Below are 20,457 nucleotides of genomic sequence, written 5' to 3'. Positions count from 1 at the left end.
TAAGAAACATGCTTAGTTGAAATTCTGGCTTCTCCGATAACAATGCTACTGCCAGTGTATTCTACTTTGAAGTTTCCATTCCGGGCCAGAATTTCTGTTTATGTTTTGGCCTGTGTGACCCTGCCCACTCACCAATAGTATTTCGACACTGCTGGGTTGCCAGATTTGAACACGTTTGCAGGCAGACAACACTGCGTGCTGCAGCCATGGAAGCCAGCAGACGAACTGGATCAGAAATAACAGCTTCCACCCGACCTATAAAGCCTTGCCATCTGTCTAAAAACCACCATGACCAGAGGCATAGTAAAACAAGTATAAATATTGGAGATACCTTTGGAAGATGGATACAGCTTAAAGCCCAGAAATCCTTTAAAACGGATGCCGAGTTGGCTAATTTGCATGTCAACATTCTGGCAACCCGCATGAGCTTAGAGTCTGGGGCGGGGCAGACAACTCCAATATTTTGAATTTGGGCTGCAGTACCCATTTCAAACGCTTGTTGTCAATATTACATACAGCACCTTTAAGTTATTTTCCATTTGTAGGGATTGGAGGGTTCATGGTCCGGCAAAGAAAATGTCACACACGAATGAGGAGGAGTCTGTCTGCCTCTGGTGATGGTGTTCCTGAAAGGCAAACGGCTGAAGCAAAACTTGAGGAAGGCAAGTGTGCCTAACCTGTGTCTACCCCAAAAGTGGATTACAAAACATAAAATTCCAGTCATTTTAATTGTCTTTTTTGTATGTAGGCCCTCATCCTGACTTGCCTCTAGATGTGCCAGAGGCAAAGACATCAGAGGGAGATGGTGAGCAAGCCAAGAAGCGCAGGGGTAGAAAGAAGAGCAAGTTGGAGGACATGTTTCCTGCATACCTGCAAGAGGCTTTCTTTGGCAAGACATTACTTGATCAGAGTAAGAGGGCATTTCTTGCTCCTCCAGGCCATAGACACATGCAGGGCGTTCTGAGACCCCCACTCCCTGGGCATGGGGCCAGAAACACAGCCTCTGAACCAGGTTAGGCAAGACACTATATCAGTGTTAGTGTTTGAAAGTAATAAAGTTAGACTTGGCATAGATTTAAACATTTGTTTACATTTATTCTTTATAGTTGAGGTCATAGTTAGGCCAACTGGTCCCCTAATGGAACTAAAGCAAGAAGGCGACAGATCTAAGACTCCAGGAGATGTAGCAGGTAATTTAAGTTAAAGCTGGTTAGAAATTTCAGCAGTGAATGTTGTCAAAACATATTTAACTTGTGTAACATTTTGTAGCAGTTGGGCCAGGAGCAAGTGGGCAACTTTCCAAAAAAGATCAGTCCTCAGAAGATACTCCTAAGCCTGACTCACAGAAGAATGAAAGTAAATTAATCCTATTTCTCCTAATATATATATATATATATAATGCTATAGAGGTACCTGCTAATATCAACTGTTGTTAAAAGACTGCCTTCTCCCTCCTACCAGATCACCCCCAGGTACTGGAAAATCAGGACTCGGAGCAGTTCTTCCGGAAGGTACTTGGCACCACTGAGGGGAGCTCTGTAAGTGGGGGGCTTCAGCCTAGCATTAAGCCTGAGTGTGAGCCAAATCAAATTGGTTTGCTCCAAAGAAACCTCCTTCCAGGTATAGCTGTGCCTTTTTAAATGAATCGCATGTACCTTTTATATACTGTTTTCTGTACCTGCATACACCTAAAACCTCACCATTTATTAACATGCAGGTGCTTCCTTATCTGGTACACTGCCCTCGACTGGAATGATGGACTCTTTTTCAGGTCTCTCCCAGTCCCCCTTTTTTGACATGCGGTAAGACAAAGGTTTCCTGTTACTTGTCCTTTTGTCTCTGTAGATTTCTCTTTCTTAAACTGTTTTTGGTTTGTCTCATCTTTAGTGATCGAGGTGGTCTTTTCAGCCCAGACCAAGATGATGAAAGCCCATGGGCAACACCATCCACTCCAGCCACTCCTTCCACTCCCCCAACTCCTACCGAACAGGAAGGTGATGGCCTCACATACAATCAGCGTAGTCTAAAGCGCTGGGAGAAGGATGAGGAATTAGGGAATCTATCTACCATCTCTCCTGTCCTCTATGCTAACATGAACTTCCCTAGTCTCAAGCAGGACTACCCTGGTTAGTATCAAACTGAACTTTTAAGACTGTAGTTAACACTGGTGCTAATCCTGAAGATTTTTTGATAGCAAAGTAATCTTCATGTATCTAATACTTTGTACATGTCCTTTGTTGTAGTGGTCCTACTTGTAGGTGACGTTTGATTTTTCAAATAAGATTACTTGATTAATGGGTCAAGTTTTCTTTTCAATTGTTCCTGTTAAGTTTGCCCATATGTCCTTTTGCAATCCTCAAAACGGTGGCTAAATATCTGTTGGGTTAGCTTATTTTTTCTTTACTTCCACAGACTGGGCAAGTCGTTGCAAACAAATAATGAAGATTTGGAGGAAGATATCAGCTGCTGACAAGGTTCCTTATCTGGTAGGTGCTTGTCTAAACCTGTAGTGTTAACTTCATTTTAATGTAGTCTTTTTTTCTTGTGTTTACAACTTGTGCCTTATCTTTGCAGCAAAAGGCCAAAGATAATAGGGCTGCTCAGAGAATAAACAAGGCACAAAAGGTAAGAGAGCATCCTTTTAAATTACATGTTCATCAGATGAGAGCCTGTGTTAAAACTCACAATTTTTCTTAATCTTCTTAACAGCAGGCAGAGAGTCAAGTGTGCCGGCCTGTCAAAACTGAGCCTGGTCGTATTAAAGGGGAGCGTCCTAATTTGCGCCTCCAAATTCCTCCACCCTCAGGCTCTGTATCCACTTCCTCCCAGCCAAGCTCAGCTGAGAGTCCATATCCGCTTGCCCCAGACTCTGCATCTTCAGCCTTTTTTCCTGATGGACCACACAAGACTCCTTGCTCAGCTGATATGCAGACAGACCCATTTTCTAAACTTCCTTCTAATTCTCCACACATTCAGTCTCAGCCATCCACCCCATACTCACAGGCTTCTTCCAGCCCCTTGCCGACCTCTTCCTCAGGTTATCTTATGCCTTGCCCACAGGGTGCTACTCAGGGACGTCCAGACAATTTTGGCTCCCTTGACATGCAGCCAGGGACTCCTCGCAGGGCACAACTGGTTGACCCATTCTTTAGACCACAGCAACAGATCCCCAAACCTCAGCAGTCATCTCAGGAGGCCTTCGGTCCACCTGAGAGTCCTCGAGCTAGGCCTAGTGGGCCTGGAGACTCTCAGGTATTCTCACCGCCCCATACAACTCATTGTGTTGACCCTTACCGTGGCTTGCATGGAGCTGGCCGACAAGAGCTCAATGCTTCATCTCCATCATCATCACCTGCTATAGTTTCTTCACCTGCTGGGATGGTACCAGTTAGTGTCCCCTCACCACGTTCTTCTTTTGGCAGACAGGATTTAAGCTCTGGTTCTCCTGCTAGTTTAGACTCTGGAGATGGGCTTTTTAAAGCACCCATGACTCCTCGTATGCATCAGGGGGATGCAGGTAGCTTTTCTGTTTCACACGCCCAAGGTGCATCACCTAATCATCCTCCTGAAAACTACCGCCAGTCTCCCTCCACATTCTCTGACCCATATGCCCATCCTCCCCTCACACCACGACCTCAGTCAGGTGATTGCTCCTCTCCTTTACCACAAAGGCTTCCTGCATCTCAAGAAACTTATCAAAGATTGCCTCCCAGCCCTCAGTCACAAGGCAGTTCTCAGTCACCTGCCACACCAGGATCCATTTCCAATGATGTACTTTCTGTGCAGTCACCAGCCACCCCACGCTTTCAGTCACCTGACCCTTACTCCCACCCACCTTCAAGACCTCAGTCCAGAGATCCCTTTGCCTCGCTGCATAAACCCCCTCGCCCAACTTCTGTAGCTCCAGAAGGTAACCCACCCTTCAGAGGCTCACCTCATCCTAGCCAACCCCCCTGCTCACCCTCAGTAGCAGATCCACTCTCTGGAAAACCCCCGGCTTTCAGTTGCAGTCCTGGTATAGGTATTCAAATGGGCCAGAAACAAGTAGGGTGCCAGCAGCAGATGACTCCTCAGCAAGCTCAGGTTCACTTCCAGCAGCCTCAGTCCCAGACACAACCAGTGGGTGCTGAATTTAACACAAGAATAGCACTTCCATCTGGAAACCAAGATACAACTTCTGTGCGGCCATCAGATGCTCCACATTTACCCACCATGCCAGGGACACAAGATATGTCAGGTGGTCAGGATCCAGCTCTTGGGAGCCTTAGTCCATCTGAGTTAGAAAAGCACAGACAGGTAAAATTTAAGCAGCAAGTAGACTTGCAATATTCAAAGTGTTTATGGAAAAAAATCTGTGGTTTTAATTGTACTTTTGTATTTCATGTATCACAGAGGCAGCGATTAAGAGAATTTTTGATCAGACAAAAAATGCAGAGAAATTCACTTCGCCAAGAGAAGGAAGCACCTGTGGCAAGTAATCCTACTCAGAGTTGGCCAGGAGGAGAAATTACAGTCTATCAGCAAGATAAAAGCCACCGTGCACCACCTCCTTACCCTCAGGTATTCAACTAAAACAGTAATTTAATTGATATAGCTATTGCATTATTTTTTCTTTAATTGGACTAAAGAGATGTTATTTGTGTTATTGTAGCAATATGACTGATCTCTTTATTTGACACTCTGTAATAATTTGATATACTGAATTAAAAAGGAAGTAGTGTTAGCATAACATTATCACCTTATGTCAAGCAGGACAGAGCTGTGGTTACTCAGGCAGCCATTGCCAACAGGATGCCTCTACCAATGGGAGTGATGGATGAAAAGCTCTGCCGTGCACTTCCACCAGCAACTATGGAGCCCGGTGCATTAAGGTACAATGAACTGAATAATACTAATGGTATCTAGTACTCTGTTTTACACACTGCTTGTACATGTTGTTTTCGTTATTAACATTCTGTTATGTATACTTTGTTTTAGGCAATCTGTACCCAGTATTTCCCAGGGGATGTTTCCTCGTCCACCATTTACTGCACAGTGGCAAACCCAAGGAGCTCCACGGAGGTTCCAACAGCCAACCTTGATGGAAGCCGTTCCCAGGCAGCAAATTAATACTCCCATCAACAATGCTCTCAACATGCAGTCAGTACAGAATATGCCAAATCCTTTAGTTGGGGTGCAAGTCTCTGGAGCAGAAGCAGTACAGAGCTGTTTGTCAGGAGCTCCACCTCAGTTTATTGAGTTGAGGCACAATACCCAAAGGATGCCACTAAGTCCTCAGTTTATGCAAAGGGCCCCTATTGCCAGACAACGCCTTTTTCTTCAACAACCAGAAATGACTGCTGCTTTTGTTCAGCAGACTTTACCCACATCTCTTGATGCTTCAGCAGAGGGGATTCGTGATCCCAGACTTGGGTTACAGCAGGGTGAAATGGATTTGTTGATGCAACAAAAAAGCGGTGTACCCCCTCGTCAGTCTCAATCACAGCCCCAACAGGTGCCAACAACTACACCCAAAAAACCCATTGCTCACGCTACTCCTACAGTAGGACGTCAACAGACTGTTGTGAATCCAGTTGACTTGCCCGAGCCTGACCTAGAGGATGCTTTTGCTCCCAAAGGACTGGGTGATACAGTGGCAGAAACCGGAGTAGAGGATGATGATCTTGCTACCCTTGACTTGGATCCTGACAAAGGCGATGATGATTTAGGAAACCTTGACAATCTTGAGACCAATGATCCTCATTTGGATGATCTGCTCAACAGTGATGAATTTGACTTGCTAGCTTACACTGACCCTGAGCTTGATCAGGGTGATCCCAAAGATGTTTTTTCAGACCAGTTACGGCTTGTTGAAGCAGAGGGGGAAGGATCGGGGTCTTCTGCTAATTTAGAAATCAAGGTCGAAGAGAAACCAAAACTTGAATTACCTTGCCGGGGCACGCACGCAACTGCCACTCACCCACCTTTGAAGACTGAGAGTTCATCTACTACCAATACTTTGTGCTCTCCTAAGGTAGAGTCCTCTGATGCCAATAGACTGTCTTCTGTGAAACTTGAAGACAAGGAATTGGTTGAACAACGACAAACTTCTGTTAAAGATGACATGGGGGAAGCTGTGTCAGTGTTGCTCAGTGGAGCAAAAGGTTCTAATCAATCAAAGACTGGAACAGCTTCATTGAGCACCGTCCGTTTAGGTGGTATACCATTTCCTCTTCCTAGCCAAGCAGATACACTGTCTTTTCCACCAGCTACACCCAATCCAGACCTTGGAGATGATCCACTTGGATTACCAGAAGCTGGCCACCACTCCACAACAGATGATCTTGACAAAGTAGAAAGCTCACTAGCAGCAAGTGAACTTCCTTTGTTGATACAAGATCTTTTGGAGCATGAAAAGAAGGAGCTTCAGAAACAACAACAGCAGTTAAATGCTCTACAGGAAGGGATTGGCAGTCAGCTTCACAACATTCAAAATCAACAACAGCCTCCACAGGAGCCAAATCAAATTATGATTCCACAGCACCACCATCCGTCCCAAAGCCTTGTGCCTCAAGCAGGTATGGTGCCCAGGCCACCTCATATGTTTCCACAACAGCAGCAGAGGTTAATTGGTGCTGCCATGCCTTCACCTCCACATGCTGCAATTGGACAGCAGCAAGGCATGATACGAAGTGCACAGCCTGGCAGAATTCATCCTGGTCTTAATCCTCAGCAGCAGACAGCACCTCCCCCACATCTTGTAAAGCAGAATATGGCCAGCAACTTGTTACCAGATAAAGGTGTATTGAAATGAGTACCATCAACCTTGTTTGATTATTCTTTTATATGATCCAAATATTTAATGTATTCTTGCAAATATGTTTTCTCAGATCTAGATAAATTCATGACAGATGACATTATGGATCCTATTGCAAAAGCAAAGATGGTGGCTCTGAAAGGGATTAAAAGGGTATTGGCTCAAGATCCTATGGGTGTGCCACCTGGGATGAACAGGTACCTCTTTGAGGTCTTTGTTAACTCACTATAAGAAAACACTTCAGTTCAGTTTTTAGATTGATTTGCATTTTAATTTTTTCAACATGGACAGGCAGCAAGTATCACTTTTGGCTCAGAGGCTAACCTCAGCCCCAGGAAGTGATGATCCTCAGGCTCAGCTTGCATCTGGGTCTTCCAAGGTAGGTTTAGTTTTCTCCTAAAGTTTAAATTTCTGATGAATTTAAGGGAATATCCTTAAATCATTCCTTTTTTTTTTTTTTCAGGAGGGAGAATGTAGCAACCAGGTTCAAGCAAGACCAAATCCTCCACAATTTGGCATCATCAGTATGTTTTGCCTTGTTATTTGTGCAATATAGTACAAATAATCCACAAACGATTACAAATTATTGTATTTAATTCATGCTTTTAATGTTTTTGTACCATCAAACTCAACAGATGATGCCGAGCAACACCAATATGAAGAATGGCTTGTGCACACCCAGCAGTTGCTACAAATGCAGCTGAAGTTCCTAGAGGAGCAGATCGGAGCACATCGCAAATCACGCAAAGCTCTGTGTGCCAAGCAACGCACTGCAAAGAAAGCAGGGCGTGAATTTGCAGAAGCAGATGCTGAAAAGCTCAAGTTGGTCACAGAGGAACAGAGTAAGATTCAGAAACAATTGGACCAGGTATGCAAAATCTGTCTTTTTACAAACGTATAATATTAACTAAAAAAACGATACCTTTCTTATGACAAGGATAATTTGCTTTTCAGGTCCGTAAACAGCAGAAGGAGCACACAAATCTTATTGCAGAGTATCGAAGTAAACAACAGCAGCATCAGCAAGGGTCTTCCATGCTAGCTCCTGGTCCCTCTACACAGTCACCCCAAATGCTTTCTAAGATGCCTGGACAAATTATTATGGGCCAACAAACAGGACCAATTATTGGTCAGTCTCCTGGAGGGATCCCTCAAGGAGCGATGGCTCAAGGAGGTATGCCAATTAGAATGCCACAGATGCAACCCTTCAGTGGAGCCCAGCCTCCTCTGCCACTTGGACCTGGCACTGTGCAACCGGTCCCACCTCCTGGCTTTTTCCCACAAGGCCCTGGAGCACAAGGACCAGACCCAAGAATTCTACAGGAGCGACAGTTACCGCATAGGATGCAAATGGTCCAACAGTTGCAGAAGCAGCAACAACAGCAGTTGATGATTGGACAGCAGCCTATGCCACATCAAACTCAACAGCCTGGTATAATGAGCCAGCAGCCCGGAGCCATGGGCAACCAGCCAGCCCAGGTTTTGATTGGCAATACGCTTATGGGACAACAGCAACCAAACATACAACAAGGGTTAATGAATAACCAACAAAGTCAGCTGGGGATAATGCAGCATCCAAGTATGATGGGGAACCAAGTTATTGGGCAGATGCAACATAATGCCATGGGTCAGCCAATGACACAAACTGCAAATATGATAGCAGGCCAACCACAGGGAATGGTTGGTAATCAGCAAATGGTTCAGCAGCTTCAGAGACCTCAGGGTTTGATGGATCAGCATGGGCCAGGTGGCCAGCATGTGGTTAGGGGGCCATCATTGCAGCTCACACCTCAGCAGCAGAGTTTGTTGGCTCAACGCATGCTCATTTCACAACAGCAACAGAATGCTGCAAAAAAACTTGCCCAACTTCAACAGCAGCAAATGACACAACAGAAACAACCAACACAGACTGGTCCATCCGAGCCTCAAAAAACTTTAGAAACTCCATCAGGGAGTACCGAAGGAGTTGCTGAACAGGGGGTTCAGGGCCTGACCCAAGATCTTCAGAATCCTGCCCATAAAGATGTAGGAATACTTAGTCCAAAAACACCCCCCCAACAGGGTGGGCCACCTATTCCACTTCAGGTGCAGCAACAAGGGTCTACTGGGGAGCAGCAGCAACGTGTTGTTGGACATCCACAGCAACCACATGCTTTTCTGGGCCAACAACAGACAGCACAGCAGCAAACAAACCAGAACACATGTGTTACAGAACAACATGGCTTTGGGGGCAACCAACAGGCAGGATCCCACGTTCAAGTACAACCACAACAACAGATGCAACTTGGTCTTCAGACTCAGAACTCCATACAAATAAAACAGGAAGATCAACAAATGTGCTTCATGGCCCAGCAGCAAGGTGGTCAGATTGCTGCACAACAACCACAAAATGTACTCTGCCAGAATAGTGGCCAGACTCAAACTACGATGACTAGCATTGCAAATCAACAGCAGCAAGCCCTGTTGACCCAACAGATGGCCATGCCTAGAGGTCAGCAGATCATGATTACTCAAAGGCCTGGTGCTCCCACAGGACAAATACGCACACCTATTAACATTCAGGCCTTCATTGCGCAGAACCCTCAACTTCGTCACCTGACTCCCAGCCAACAGTTGCAGCAAATTCAGGCAATGATTGCTCAGCGACAGCTACAGCAAGGTCAGATGCTCAGAATGCAAGGCCAGGTCCAGGGGCAAATGCGTCCCCAGGTCTTACAGGGGCCAGTGGTTGGTCCAAGAATTCCAGGTCTAGAAACACAACAGCAGCACCACTTGGGATTAGCAGGTAAACACGTGCCAGCTGGGACTCTGCAACAACCAGGAGCAATGGGACAACCTACTGGTATGGCTCCACAGTACCATCAAGGCTCTGTGGCGACTTTGCAACAGCCTTCTCAAGGACCGTCACCGCAGTATATCACTAGTGCTCAGCAGCAGCAGCAGCAGATGTTGCAACAAGTACATCAGCATCATATGATGAGGGGGCAAGTGCCCAGACCAATGATGAGCCAGGTACGTACCACAGCACCTGGACATATGGCCAGGCCAATGTCTCCTCACCAGTTAATGGGTCAGGGTTCTCCTGGAAGTCCACTCCCTAATCAGCAAAGGCTCATGAGAATGTGTCAAACCCCACCAGGGCCCCAACATCTTCAGCAACAACAGTCTCATGTCGCAACCGTACTGAGCCCCTCTCAAGCCTCTCCTTCTCATGCAGGCTCTCCTGCAGGGTCTTCAATTCCAAAAGCTGGTTCAAGCCCAGCATCTTCAAATAAACAAGAGCCAGGCACCATGCCTCTCTCTAGTCACTTGTCAACACCATCTAGGCCAGATAGTGTTGCAGGAAAGAGTAGCCCCTTTAGCCAGAAAGCGAGTTCAGTAGCCTCTCCTCTAAGATCTCCAACTGCCAAGACTCCAGGACCTAATATTGAAGCACATACAGTTCCCTTTGCACTCAATGGTCCATCTCCTCAGTCAAAACAGAACCTACCAATAGCTCCAAGTGTCACTCAAACATCTGAGGGTCATACGTCTCAACCAACTCCAGTGCCCAATGAAATGTGCAAGATGATGCTGCAAAACATCAAACAGGAGCCAGGTGAAGTTCAGTGCGACACAGGAGGTAGTGTGGAAGCCCATTTTGATGCTATTAAGAGAGAAATTGCAGGAGAGGCAGTCAGTGTGAGCAGTGCCACTGCTATTGCAAACTCTGCTCCGAGCTCCAGAAATCAAGCAGGAGATCTTGGATCCCAAAGAACAGAGACAGGCCAACAGCTACTGCAGAAACTTCTCCGAACCAAAAACTTACAACTTGCATCTCAGAGGCCCTCAGATGGTATTCATAATGAGATAAATGGTCACATCAATAGCAAGCTGGCAATGCTGGAGCAGAAACTTCAAGGAACTCCACGTAACATGGAGGTTCGGCCCCTAAAAGTCAATAAATTATGCATAGGCCAACATTTAAATATTTTCTATAATCTAATTTCTACCTTTTTTTTTTTTTTTTTTAGGATCTGCAGTCACTCACAAAGAGGACTCCAATAGTCAAGGCCAAGCGTACTACAAAATCTGGAGACCGTGGTCCAAACTCTCGTAAGAAAACAAAAAAAGAAGAGGTTGGAAAAACTGAGGCAATAATGAAGCAGCTGAAGCAAGTATGTGCCATTGGTTTCTTACAAATTTTCACCCTGTTTTATGAGTAATATGTGGTTTTGAATATGGATAAATATTCATATATTGAATCATTATTCTCATGGCTTCATGTTGGGGAAAGGTATTGTATTTTTTTAATTATATCTTTTGATAACCCACAGGGACTTTCTCTTCTTCCTTTGATGGAGCCCTCCATTACTGCTAGTCTAGATTTGTTTGCTCCTTTTGGCAGCAGCCCAGCTAATGACAAGACTCAGTTGAAAGGCTCATTTGGAAACGCTACGCTGGAAAACATTCCGGACTACTATTCCCAACTCCTTACTAAGGTGCACTATAATTTGCTGCTTTGTGTAACTGTTTGATTATTTTATGGGACAATATAATAGGTGTGGGCTCTTTGTGGTTCCTAATCTTGATTTCTAAGGAACAACCAGTACCTCCAGTGAGGTAATGAATACTTTTGTAAACAAGTTCCTAAGTTGCATTTAGATTCCAATGACTGACACTTTTCAGTTATGTTTACTCTGGTCTTATATGTAATCTGGTCCTTTGTTGCTTTTATTTCTTAAGAACAACCTGAGCAATCCTCCAACACCACCTTCATCACTTCCCCCCACTCCACCTCCTTCCGTTCAGCACAAACTTCTAAACGGCGTGACCCCTGTAGAGGAACTAGCAGAAGGTCAGAAAGAGACCGAGCCATCCGAAGATACCACAGGTAAGGCATAGTATTGATTTGGATGCATTGGTGAACTGCTAGCCATCTTTCAGAAAAGAAACATCTCAATTTAAAATGCCTTGGATTTTTTTTAACAGACTTTCACATTTTATGGCCCTCCTTGTACTTGTAGGTTCTGTTCCAGAGGAGGTAAAGAGTGTAGACATACTAGCAGCTCTTCCCACTCCACCACACAACCAGAATGAAGATATACGGTAAATTACTGAAATGCACAGTGATATGATCTACAGAACAACTTATCCTTAGTAGTGTGTGTAAATGTCAGTGCACTAATGGATTTCCTCATCTCAGGATGGAGAGTGATGATGACAGTGATGCTCCAGACAGCATTGTACCCGCATCCTCACCTGAAAGCCAACTTGGAGATGAGGCAACCCGCTTCCCCCATCTATTAGATCCCAAAGAGGAGGATGATGAGAGGGCCATATCTCCTGTTATCCCCCTTGTTCCTCGCTCTGCCATCCCTAGTATGTGGCACTGTTTAGATATTAATTTAGTAGCTTGCTTGACTAGTATATCATTCATGATTGAATCTGTTCATCTGCTAATCTATACCATGTACAGGTTTCCCTGAGACAAAACCATTTACCTCAACAGATGGAAAGGTTGTACCATCATCCAGCCAGTGGGAAAAAAACAAAAGCAATGAAGTGTCTGTAACATTCATGCTTTCATCAGATGCAGCAAAGGTTTTTAAATCTTGGAATGTCTGAACCCCCATAAATAAAAGCACTGGGTATGTGACGATGTTAAGAAATGTTTTGTTTCTCTTGACAGAATCTCAACACAGTAATGTTGACTGTTGCCCAACTGCTGCACATACGTATGCCAAGTTCTTATGAGGTGACTTTTCCCCATAGTCCTGGTAGACCAGGGGATGGACCTGGGAAAGTATCTGACTCCTCAAACCCAGGTAATGCATTTATGCTGTCTTTCTAAATAGCTCTCAGATTTTTGGCTGAATATTTAGCTCTCTTTTTTGGGTTGTTAAAGAAGCCTTTCTGAAAGAGAATTGTTTTAACTATCAGGAGCCCTTGGTATGAAGACAGAGCCTTCTGCAAGCAATGATGCTGAATGGCTAAGGCAGTTTGATGTTTCCCTCCCAGGGTGTACCCTGAGAAAACAAGTGGATATCCTGGCTCTCATCAAACAGGTGAGGTTCCTGTAATTTCTTTTCAAGGTGGGCTTATGTGTTTTCCTCAAGAGTGAAAAGATAATAGAGCAGAATTTGTACTTCAGGAAATATCTGTTGCCACCCCTAATTAGGGATTAGCTCGAAGCCTTTGTGTTAGTAGCCCATAACCTTAAAGGAATAGTTCACCCAAAAATGAAAAGTTTCTCATATTTCACTTACCCCGATGCCATCCCAGATGTGTATGACTGACAGTCTTCGGCAGAACACAAATGAAGATTTTTAGAAGATAGAGCTCTGTCAGGTCCTTATAATGGATGTACACGGGTGCCAGCACTTTGGCGGTCCAAAAGTTACATTTAGCCAGCATAAAAATAATCTATGAGACTCTGAAGCAAATCAATAGGTTTGTGGAAGAAACAAGTCGATAATTAAAACGTTTGTGACTTTAAATCGGTGATTCCATCCAGGGACCTGATATAGTTTGAAATGGCCGAACTCTCGCATGACGTTCAATCTTCTGTTCTAAATAAGCTCTGCTTCCGAATGCTAACGTGAACTCGCCAATGCACTAACGTCACGTGAAGCGCTTTTATAAAGTTAATAAAGTTTTAATGATCTATTTTTTACACAAACGCATCGATTTGCTTCAGGAGACATTCATTGATCGACTGGGGTCGCATGAATTAAATTTTTGCTGCCTAAAGGTGACTTTTGGACCATCAAAGTGCTGGCACCCATGTACATCCACTATAAGGACCTGAAAGAGAGACAGTCAGTCATAAACATCTGGGTGGCATCAGGGTAAGTAAATGAGAGAATCTTAATTTTTGGGTGAACAGTTTCTTTAAACTATTACCACATTTCACTCCAATGACATGCTAATGTCTTCAGAGTGTTTTTTTTTCTTCTTCTTTTTTGGAGAAATTTGTTAGTTTTTTTTACAAAAACTAATATAAATGTGTTTTTCTCTGTTTGTAGGAAAGTCAAGATCAAGAAGATGGACCTGCTCAGCACTGTTATATGACTAATGTTTCAGATCTTGATGTGCGCCACCTGCCTTTTATTCCTGTGGAGGTATCTCCACCTCCATCACCATCCCCACCTCCACCCCCATCATCTGTTGTAGTTGAGTCTGAAAATATACCTCCAACTGAACCCAAACCAGAACCAGAGGTACCTGTTCAGACTACATCATCTTGTCCTTCAAGCCCAAGCACCCCTGTCAAGACCAAATCTGATGAGAGCGCTATAGTTAAATTGGAGTCTCACAGCTTCCCTCTTACACTAGAATCTGAATCTCAGGAGCCTGTTGTCCTCCCCCCAGCTGGTTTATCAGAACAACAACCCTCTATTTCAGTCAGCTCTCCCTCACCCATCGACTCCCCCACAGTGGAGATGTCCCTTAAACCCATCAAACATCGTAGCAGGCCCCATTCTGATGAAGAACAACGCCCCAAGGTCAAAAAATGGAAGGGCCTGCGATGGAAGCGTCTTCAGATTGTTATCACAATTCGCAAGGGAGGATCTAAGAAGGAGAACAGCCGTGAGGTTTCAGAGCTCATGGAGCGCCTCCGCATTACACTGAAACCAGACAAGCTGCCCAGAGACAAGCGCAAGTGCTGCTTCTGCCACGAGGAAGGTGATGGTGCAACAGATGGTCCTGCACGTCTTCTTAACATTGATGTTGATCTGTGGGTGCACCTTAACTGTGCTCTGTGGTCCACTGAAGTATATGAAACTCAGGGTGGGGCTCTTATCAACGTGGAGGTTGCCCTTCGTCGAGGACTACGCACCCGCTGTGCCTACTGTCAGAAGACCGGTGCTACTAATAGCTGCAACCGTTTGCGCTGCCCCAATGTCTATCATTTTGCCTGTGCCATTCGGGCACGCTGCATGTTTTTCAAAGATAAAACTATGCTCTGCACTCAGCACAAGCTTAAAGGTCCCAGTGACGAGGAGCTCAGCAGTTTTGCTGTGTTCCGACGTGTCTACATTGAGCGAGATGAGGTGAAGCAGATTGCGAGCATTCTGCAACGCGGTGACCGCATTCATATGTTCCGTGTTGGCGGGCTAATATTCCATGCTGTAGGTCAGCTCTTGCCCTCTCAGATGTCTGCCTTTCACTCACCCACTGCTATCTTCCCTGTGGGCTACGAGGCCACACGAATTTACTGGAGCACCCGTGTGCCAAACCGAAGATGTCGCTATCGTTGTCGCATCAGTGAGCAGGAAGGCAGGCCCCTGTTTGAACTGCGTGTGCTAGAGCATGGATATGAAGACCTGCACTTCCGAGAGGCTACTCCAGATGGTACGTACATTTTCACTTTAAAGGGTAACTAAACCCCTGCTCAGAGTCTGACTCCACCCACTAGCAATATTTGAAAAATGCTCAAAGTGGGCAGACCCCAGCGGGGATAGAGGGGACGAACCGAGGGCGGGGCACCTGAGACCCGTAGTGACAGATTAATTGACAGCTGCTGTCAGACTCTAAAATGGAGAGTGACTGGAGTGACGCAAGTAGCTTTGCCACGGAGCGGTCTTTTGAAGTTGAGGACCTTTCTCCCCCACCTTCACCTGAAGTGGATGAGGGTGAATTGTCTGTGGACACAGGGCCGGAGCCATATCAATTTGAGCCGCTGGCTCAAACTGCGGTTTTAACTCCCTGTTGAGCATCCGAGTGCGCATTCACCTTCACTCGCGTGCAGGAAAAACAAACGAAACGCTGTTCAGTGATGTTTATCCTTTTAGCAGGATTTTTATTTAGCAAGCTTCACTTGAACATAACATCAGTTAGCTGTTCTCTCAACTTAGAAGAATGTGACGTAAAGCGTAACGTCATCATGTACAAAACCGTATACCTCCAAATAAAACTATACAGGTAGTCAATACCGTAATACAATGTATAAGGGTGCAATACGTTTAACACTCCCGCATCGCGAACGTGCGTTTGTCTACCCCAGAGGATTAACTTTAGCCTAACCATAAATTGTGATTCAAATATATATGATCACTCACCTCAAGACGCCGCTGAGGTGGTGGAGTCCATGCAGGAGGAGCAGCGTTTGGCACTGCGTCGCTTTTCAGCGCGCGCTGTTTGGAGAAGCCCATTTTACCTCCATTGCGTTGGAGAAGCAGTCCCGTGTAAAATGCAGTTTGCACACTCCTCCAGCTCGCGGTCTTCCAGAACAAGGACGTGCAACCCCTGGCGCCTAATTTCCAAGTCTATATGGAAAGCAATACAGTCCAGCAGTGCTGTTGCAACCAGCAACATTACACCTACGTACCATCCTGACCACTGTACTAAATACAGATAATCTACGCTAACTTGAAGCTATCCTAACTGACGCAATACTATGCTACTAACTAACTATGCTTCTAACAATACTACACTAACAAATATGCTAATTAACTACCTAGGCTACACGAAATAATCTAAATAACTATATAAATGGTATGCTAAATAGATGCTAAAATACTCTATCCTGATCGTTTTCAATACTCGCAATTCCAACTCCTGACTCGCTACAGTGGTTTTGACGAAACGAGATGGTTTTTATACTGCCATGGGCGTGGTAGCTCGTACCAAGGGCGTGGTGAGCTGGAACCTGCTTACGTCAGCTGTCACCGCTTACGTCACGAAGTACCGCAAACAGCCAATAGGAAAATTCAACTGCAGTAGCCACCGTTCAACCTGAAGAGGGCAGCACTCAGACGTTTTTACACCATATATTGTAGAATTAAAACACTTTATACACAAATGTCAAAAAAATTACTTGAATCAATGACCAGTACTAATAAAGCCCCATTCTTACAGATCATTAACTAAAAAAAAGTTGGTTTAGGGTTTAGTTACCCTTTTAACGCTCTCCAAAATGCTTGTAAAATGCAATCCTAATGGAATGATTCATCTTGCCGCATCATGTTAATGTCATGCCGCTGCTCCTTAGGCATTTGGTGCAAGATTGTGCAGCAGGTTGCCAAGCTGCGTGATGAAGCGGCCATGCTGAAGCTCTTCACTGAGCATGTCAAGGGAGAAGAAATGTATGGACTCACTGTCCATGCAGTGATGCGAATCACTGAATCGGTGAGAAATTTATGTAAACTTTAAAAATAACATGAATAATGAACTGTATTGTTAAGTGTTTATTTAATACACCTCTCTCCTGCAGCTTCCTGGTGTGGAAATCTGTCAAAATTACACATTCAGATATGGCCGGCATCCTCTCATGGAACTTCCTCTCATGATCAATCCTACTGGCTGTGCACGATCAGAACCGAAAATACTGACTCACTGCAAACGGTAAGAAATGTAATCTGAATAAACATTTAAATATAACCATACATCATCCATTATGCACACTACGTTTTTCAAGCAAAGGAAATAGAAGACTTAACAGATATTTTTGTATGGAAAACATTGTTAGGATCTAATGTAATTTTATTCTGCTTCTCTTCAGTCCTCATACTCTTAACAGCACAAGTGTGTCCAAAGCCTATCAGAGCACATTTACAGGGGAGATCAACACCCCCTATAGCAAGCAGTTTGTTCATTCTAAATCCTCTCAATACCGCCGACTGAAGACAGAGTGGAAGAACAACGTGTACCTTGCTCGCTCTCGCATTCAAGGACTAGGTCTGTATGCTGCTAAAGACCTTGAAAAACACACAATGGTCATTGAGTACATTGGTACTATCATTCGCAACGAGGTGGCAAATCGCAGAGAGAAGATTTATGAGGAGCAGGTTTGTATGCATCAAGCAATGTCATACTTACACTATGTACCAGATGTGCTTTTATTTTTTCTCTTAACTATGTTGTTTTTTTTTACAACCAGAACCGTGGAATCTACATGTTCCGCACCAATAATGAGCATGTGATTGATGCCACCCTAACTGGCGGTCCTGCCCGGTAAGATCATTCTCTGCATTTCTTCATTCTTGTAAGTCTAAATGCTTTGCTTGGGTCTTATTTCTTTCTTTTTTTCCCTAGTTATGTCAATCATTCCTGTGCACCCAACTGTGTCGCAGAAGTTGTGACGTTTGACAAAGAGGACAAGATTATAATAATTTCCAGCCGCAGGATCCCAAAGGGTGAAGAGGTTAGTTACAGGAAAATGTAGAGGCTTTTTACAAATTCAGCTTTGAAGGTATAGTTCACCCAAAAAATGTTAATCCCCTCTTTTTCTCACCCTCTTGTCAATCCAACCCTGACTATTTTTATTTCTTCTGCAGAAAGCAAAAGGAGATATTTTAAAGAATGTTGCGATTTCTGATATACGGTGTTGGCCAAATATATTGGCACCCTTGGTAAATTTGAGCAAAGATGGCTGTGAAAATTCACAAAAATCTAACCTTTAATTGAAAACAATTGAAATATTGCATTATTAAATAAATATCTTTCTCCAAAATGAATTGGCCATAATTATTGGCAACCTTTTATTCAATGTTTTTTGCAACCTCCCTTTGCCAAGATAACAGCTCTTGAGTCTTCTCATATAATGCCTAATGAGGTTGGAAAACACCTGGTAAGGGATCTGAGACCATTCCTCCATACAGAATCTCTCCAGATCCTTTAAATTCAGAGGTCCATGTTGGTGGACTCTCTTCAGTTTACCTCACAAATTTTCAATGTGGTTGGGGTCAGGGAACTGAGATGGCCATGGCAGAACCTTGATTTTGTGGTCAGTGAACCACTTTTGTGTTGATTTTGATGTTTGTTTTGGATCATTGTCCTGCTGGAAGATCCAACCACAGCTTGTAAGCTTTCTGGCAGAGGCAATCGGATTTAGAATTTTTTTATCTGTTGGTATTTGATAGTCTATTATGCCATGTATCCAAACAAGATATCTAGGACCTCTGGCAGAAAAACAGCCCCACAACATTAAAGATCCAGCACCACATTTAACTGTGGGCATTGGGTACTTCATCATCTCTGTGGGCGCTAAATCCATCTCTGGTGTTTGCTGCCAAAGAGCTTTTTTTTTTGTTTTGTTTCATCTGACCATAGAACCTGGTCTCATTTGAAGTTCCAGCAGTGTCTGGCAAACTGAAGATGCTTCGGTTTGTTGTTGGATGAGAGAAGAGGCTCTATTTTTCTTTTTCTTGAAAGCCTCCAAAACACTTGCGGTGATGTCCAGCTGTGATCCTTGGAGATTCTTTCACACGACGACACACGTCCTTTTCCAGGACAATTCTTAACATCTCCAGTTGATTGGAACATGTTAATTATTGCCCTGATGCTGGAAATAGGTATTTTCAATGCTTTGGCCATTTTCTTTTAGCCACTTCCCACTTTGTGAATTTTTTTAATTAAAGATCAAAAGGATAAGGATGCAGGGGTTTTTTTTCACAACTATCTTTGCTCATATTTACCAAGAGTGCCAATATTTTTGGCCACCACTATATATAAAATAGCAGTTGATAGAGACTTTAATGCTTGAATCACCCAAAATTGTCACATGTAGTCCATTCAGTTTGTGCATTATATTCTAAGTCAGGGGTCAGCAACCCTTTTTTGACATTGAGTGACTTTTTATTTTATTTTCCTGGTTAATGGCTGTGCTGATACACACAAAATATACATGCGTATATTCCGAAGTTTGATTTCTATTTTGTATTTTCAATTTTAATCATTTATTTTTCATTACAAATTATATTATCTGCATAAAAGTTTGAGTGAACTTTTTTTTTTAAAACCTGCATGTAAATAATCTTGTGATTGTGATTTTTCACAGAACATCTTGTGAAAGTGCTTTAATGAAAGAAAACCTGTCCATTTGAACAAAATGAGTTAATAGATAATGCCAAAATTTGCTTATTTGATTACTGATCATGAAATTGTGTGGAATAAACAAGCAACAGTGAGAAAGGAGCAGCCAATTTTATTTATATGAAGTTTTTCACACCTGACCTGCATTCCAATCTACATCTTGATGTTATCCTTCCTCATGATCGTGCAGTGTGTTTTCATGAGCTGAATGGGCGTTTTGACGAGACTCACGCTGCGTGTGCAATTTACAAGCCGATCAACTATTTCGCCCTTTTTGGTGAATTGCACCTGCAAAATCCTATAACTTTAATTCCAGGTTTAATTTATATTTTGAATAGATAGATTTTTTTAACCCCACAGTGTGGGTTTGTTTTCTCTCTTAATGTAATTTTGAGAGTTTCTGAGGACAAATAGTGGTGTTTCCTTATTAAATCACGTGTTGTTCTGAAAGCAAAAAGAAACAAATGAAACATGGAATGTAGTCTGTCACTTTAACATGCGCGATTAACCGAAAGTGAAGCGCTGCCAGCTCGTGATGTGTGAATGGCTGGCATGCGCTGCACTTTGGATATACAGTCTCGTCACAGTTTTACTTTTTGTTTAGCCTCCCATTCAGCTCATGAAAACATGTTGCGTGATCATGAGGAAGGATTACATCGAGATTTAGATTGGAATGCAAGTGCAGAATTTCATATGAATGAAATAGACTACTCCTCTCTCGCCATTCCAGGCATGCCAGTGATTACACCTCTGCATGCTAGAATTGGTTGCCGACCCCTGTTCTAAGTCATCTGAAGGCATGCAATCACTTTGTATGATGAACATATGGAAATTAAATTGTTATTTACTCTAATGCACACCAC

General features: G+C 43.7%; 1 protein-coding gene across 1 annotated transcript in view; it reads left to right on the top strand.

The window, feature by feature from the left end:
- LOC127618702 (histone-lysine N-methyltransferase 2D-like) overlaps positions 1-20,457 on the top strand; it is a 38,837-nt gene that overhangs the window by 15,205 nt on the left and 3,175 nt on the right. The window contains exons 22-53 of the mRNA XM_052091303.1: positions 546-662; positions 749-1,012; positions 1,107-1,190; positions 1,270-1,356; positions 1,462-1,620; positions 1,718-1,802; positions 1,888-2,126; positions 2,413-2,486; positions 2,575-2,625; positions 2,710-4,296; positions 4,393-4,560; positions 4,753-4,871; positions 4,978-6,779; positions 6,870-6,993; positions 7,088-7,175; positions 7,260-7,320; positions 7,432-7,664; positions 7,751-10,717; positions 10,810-10,953; positions 11,113-11,277; positions 11,522-11,669; positions 11,803-11,884; positions 11,982-12,157; positions 12,255-12,379; positions 12,468-12,603; positions 12,719-12,843; positions 13,804-15,133; positions 16,773-16,909; positions 16,995-17,125; positions 17,283-17,568; positions 17,661-17,734; positions 17,816-17,924. Of these exons, the coding sequence (XP_051947263.1) occupies positions 546-662; positions 749-1,012; positions 1,107-1,190; positions 1,270-1,356; positions 1,462-1,620; positions 1,718-1,802; positions 1,888-2,126; positions 2,413-2,486; positions 2,575-2,625; positions 2,710-4,296; positions 4,393-4,560; positions 4,753-4,871; positions 4,978-6,779; positions 6,870-6,993; positions 7,088-7,175; positions 7,260-7,320; positions 7,432-7,664; positions 7,751-10,717; positions 10,810-10,953; positions 11,113-11,277; positions 11,522-11,669; positions 11,803-11,884; positions 11,982-12,157; positions 12,255-12,379; positions 12,468-12,603; positions 12,719-12,843; positions 13,804-15,133; positions 16,773-16,909; positions 16,995-17,125; positions 17,283-17,568; positions 17,661-17,734; positions 17,816-17,924 (11,477 nt within the window). The remainder of the gene's footprint in view (positions 1-545; positions 663-748; positions 1,013-1,106; positions 1,191-1,269; positions 1,357-1,461; positions 1,621-1,717; positions 1,803-1,887; positions 2,127-2,412; positions 2,487-2,574; positions 2,626-2,709; positions 4,297-4,392; positions 4,561-4,752; positions 4,872-4,977; positions 6,780-6,869; positions 6,994-7,087; positions 7,176-7,259; positions 7,321-7,431; positions 7,665-7,750; positions 10,718-10,809; positions 10,954-11,112; positions 11,278-11,521; positions 11,670-11,802; positions 11,885-11,981; positions 12,158-12,254; positions 12,380-12,467; positions 12,604-12,718; positions 12,844-13,803; positions 15,134-16,772; positions 16,910-16,994; positions 17,126-17,282; positions 17,569-17,660; positions 17,735-17,815; positions 17,925-20,457) is intronic.

This window comes from Xyrauchen texanus, chromosome 25 (genome assembly GCF_025860055.1).
Source record: "Xyrauchen texanus isolate HMW12.3.18 chromosome 25, RBS_HiC_50CHRs, whole genome shotgun sequence".
NCBI classification, from domain to species: Eukaryota; Metazoa; Chordata; class Actinopteri; order Cypriniformes; family Catostomidae; genus Xyrauchen; species Xyrauchen texanus.
The sequence above is the reverse complement of the archived record's forward strand: the minus strand, read 5'-3'. Positions and strand labels throughout refer to the sequence as shown.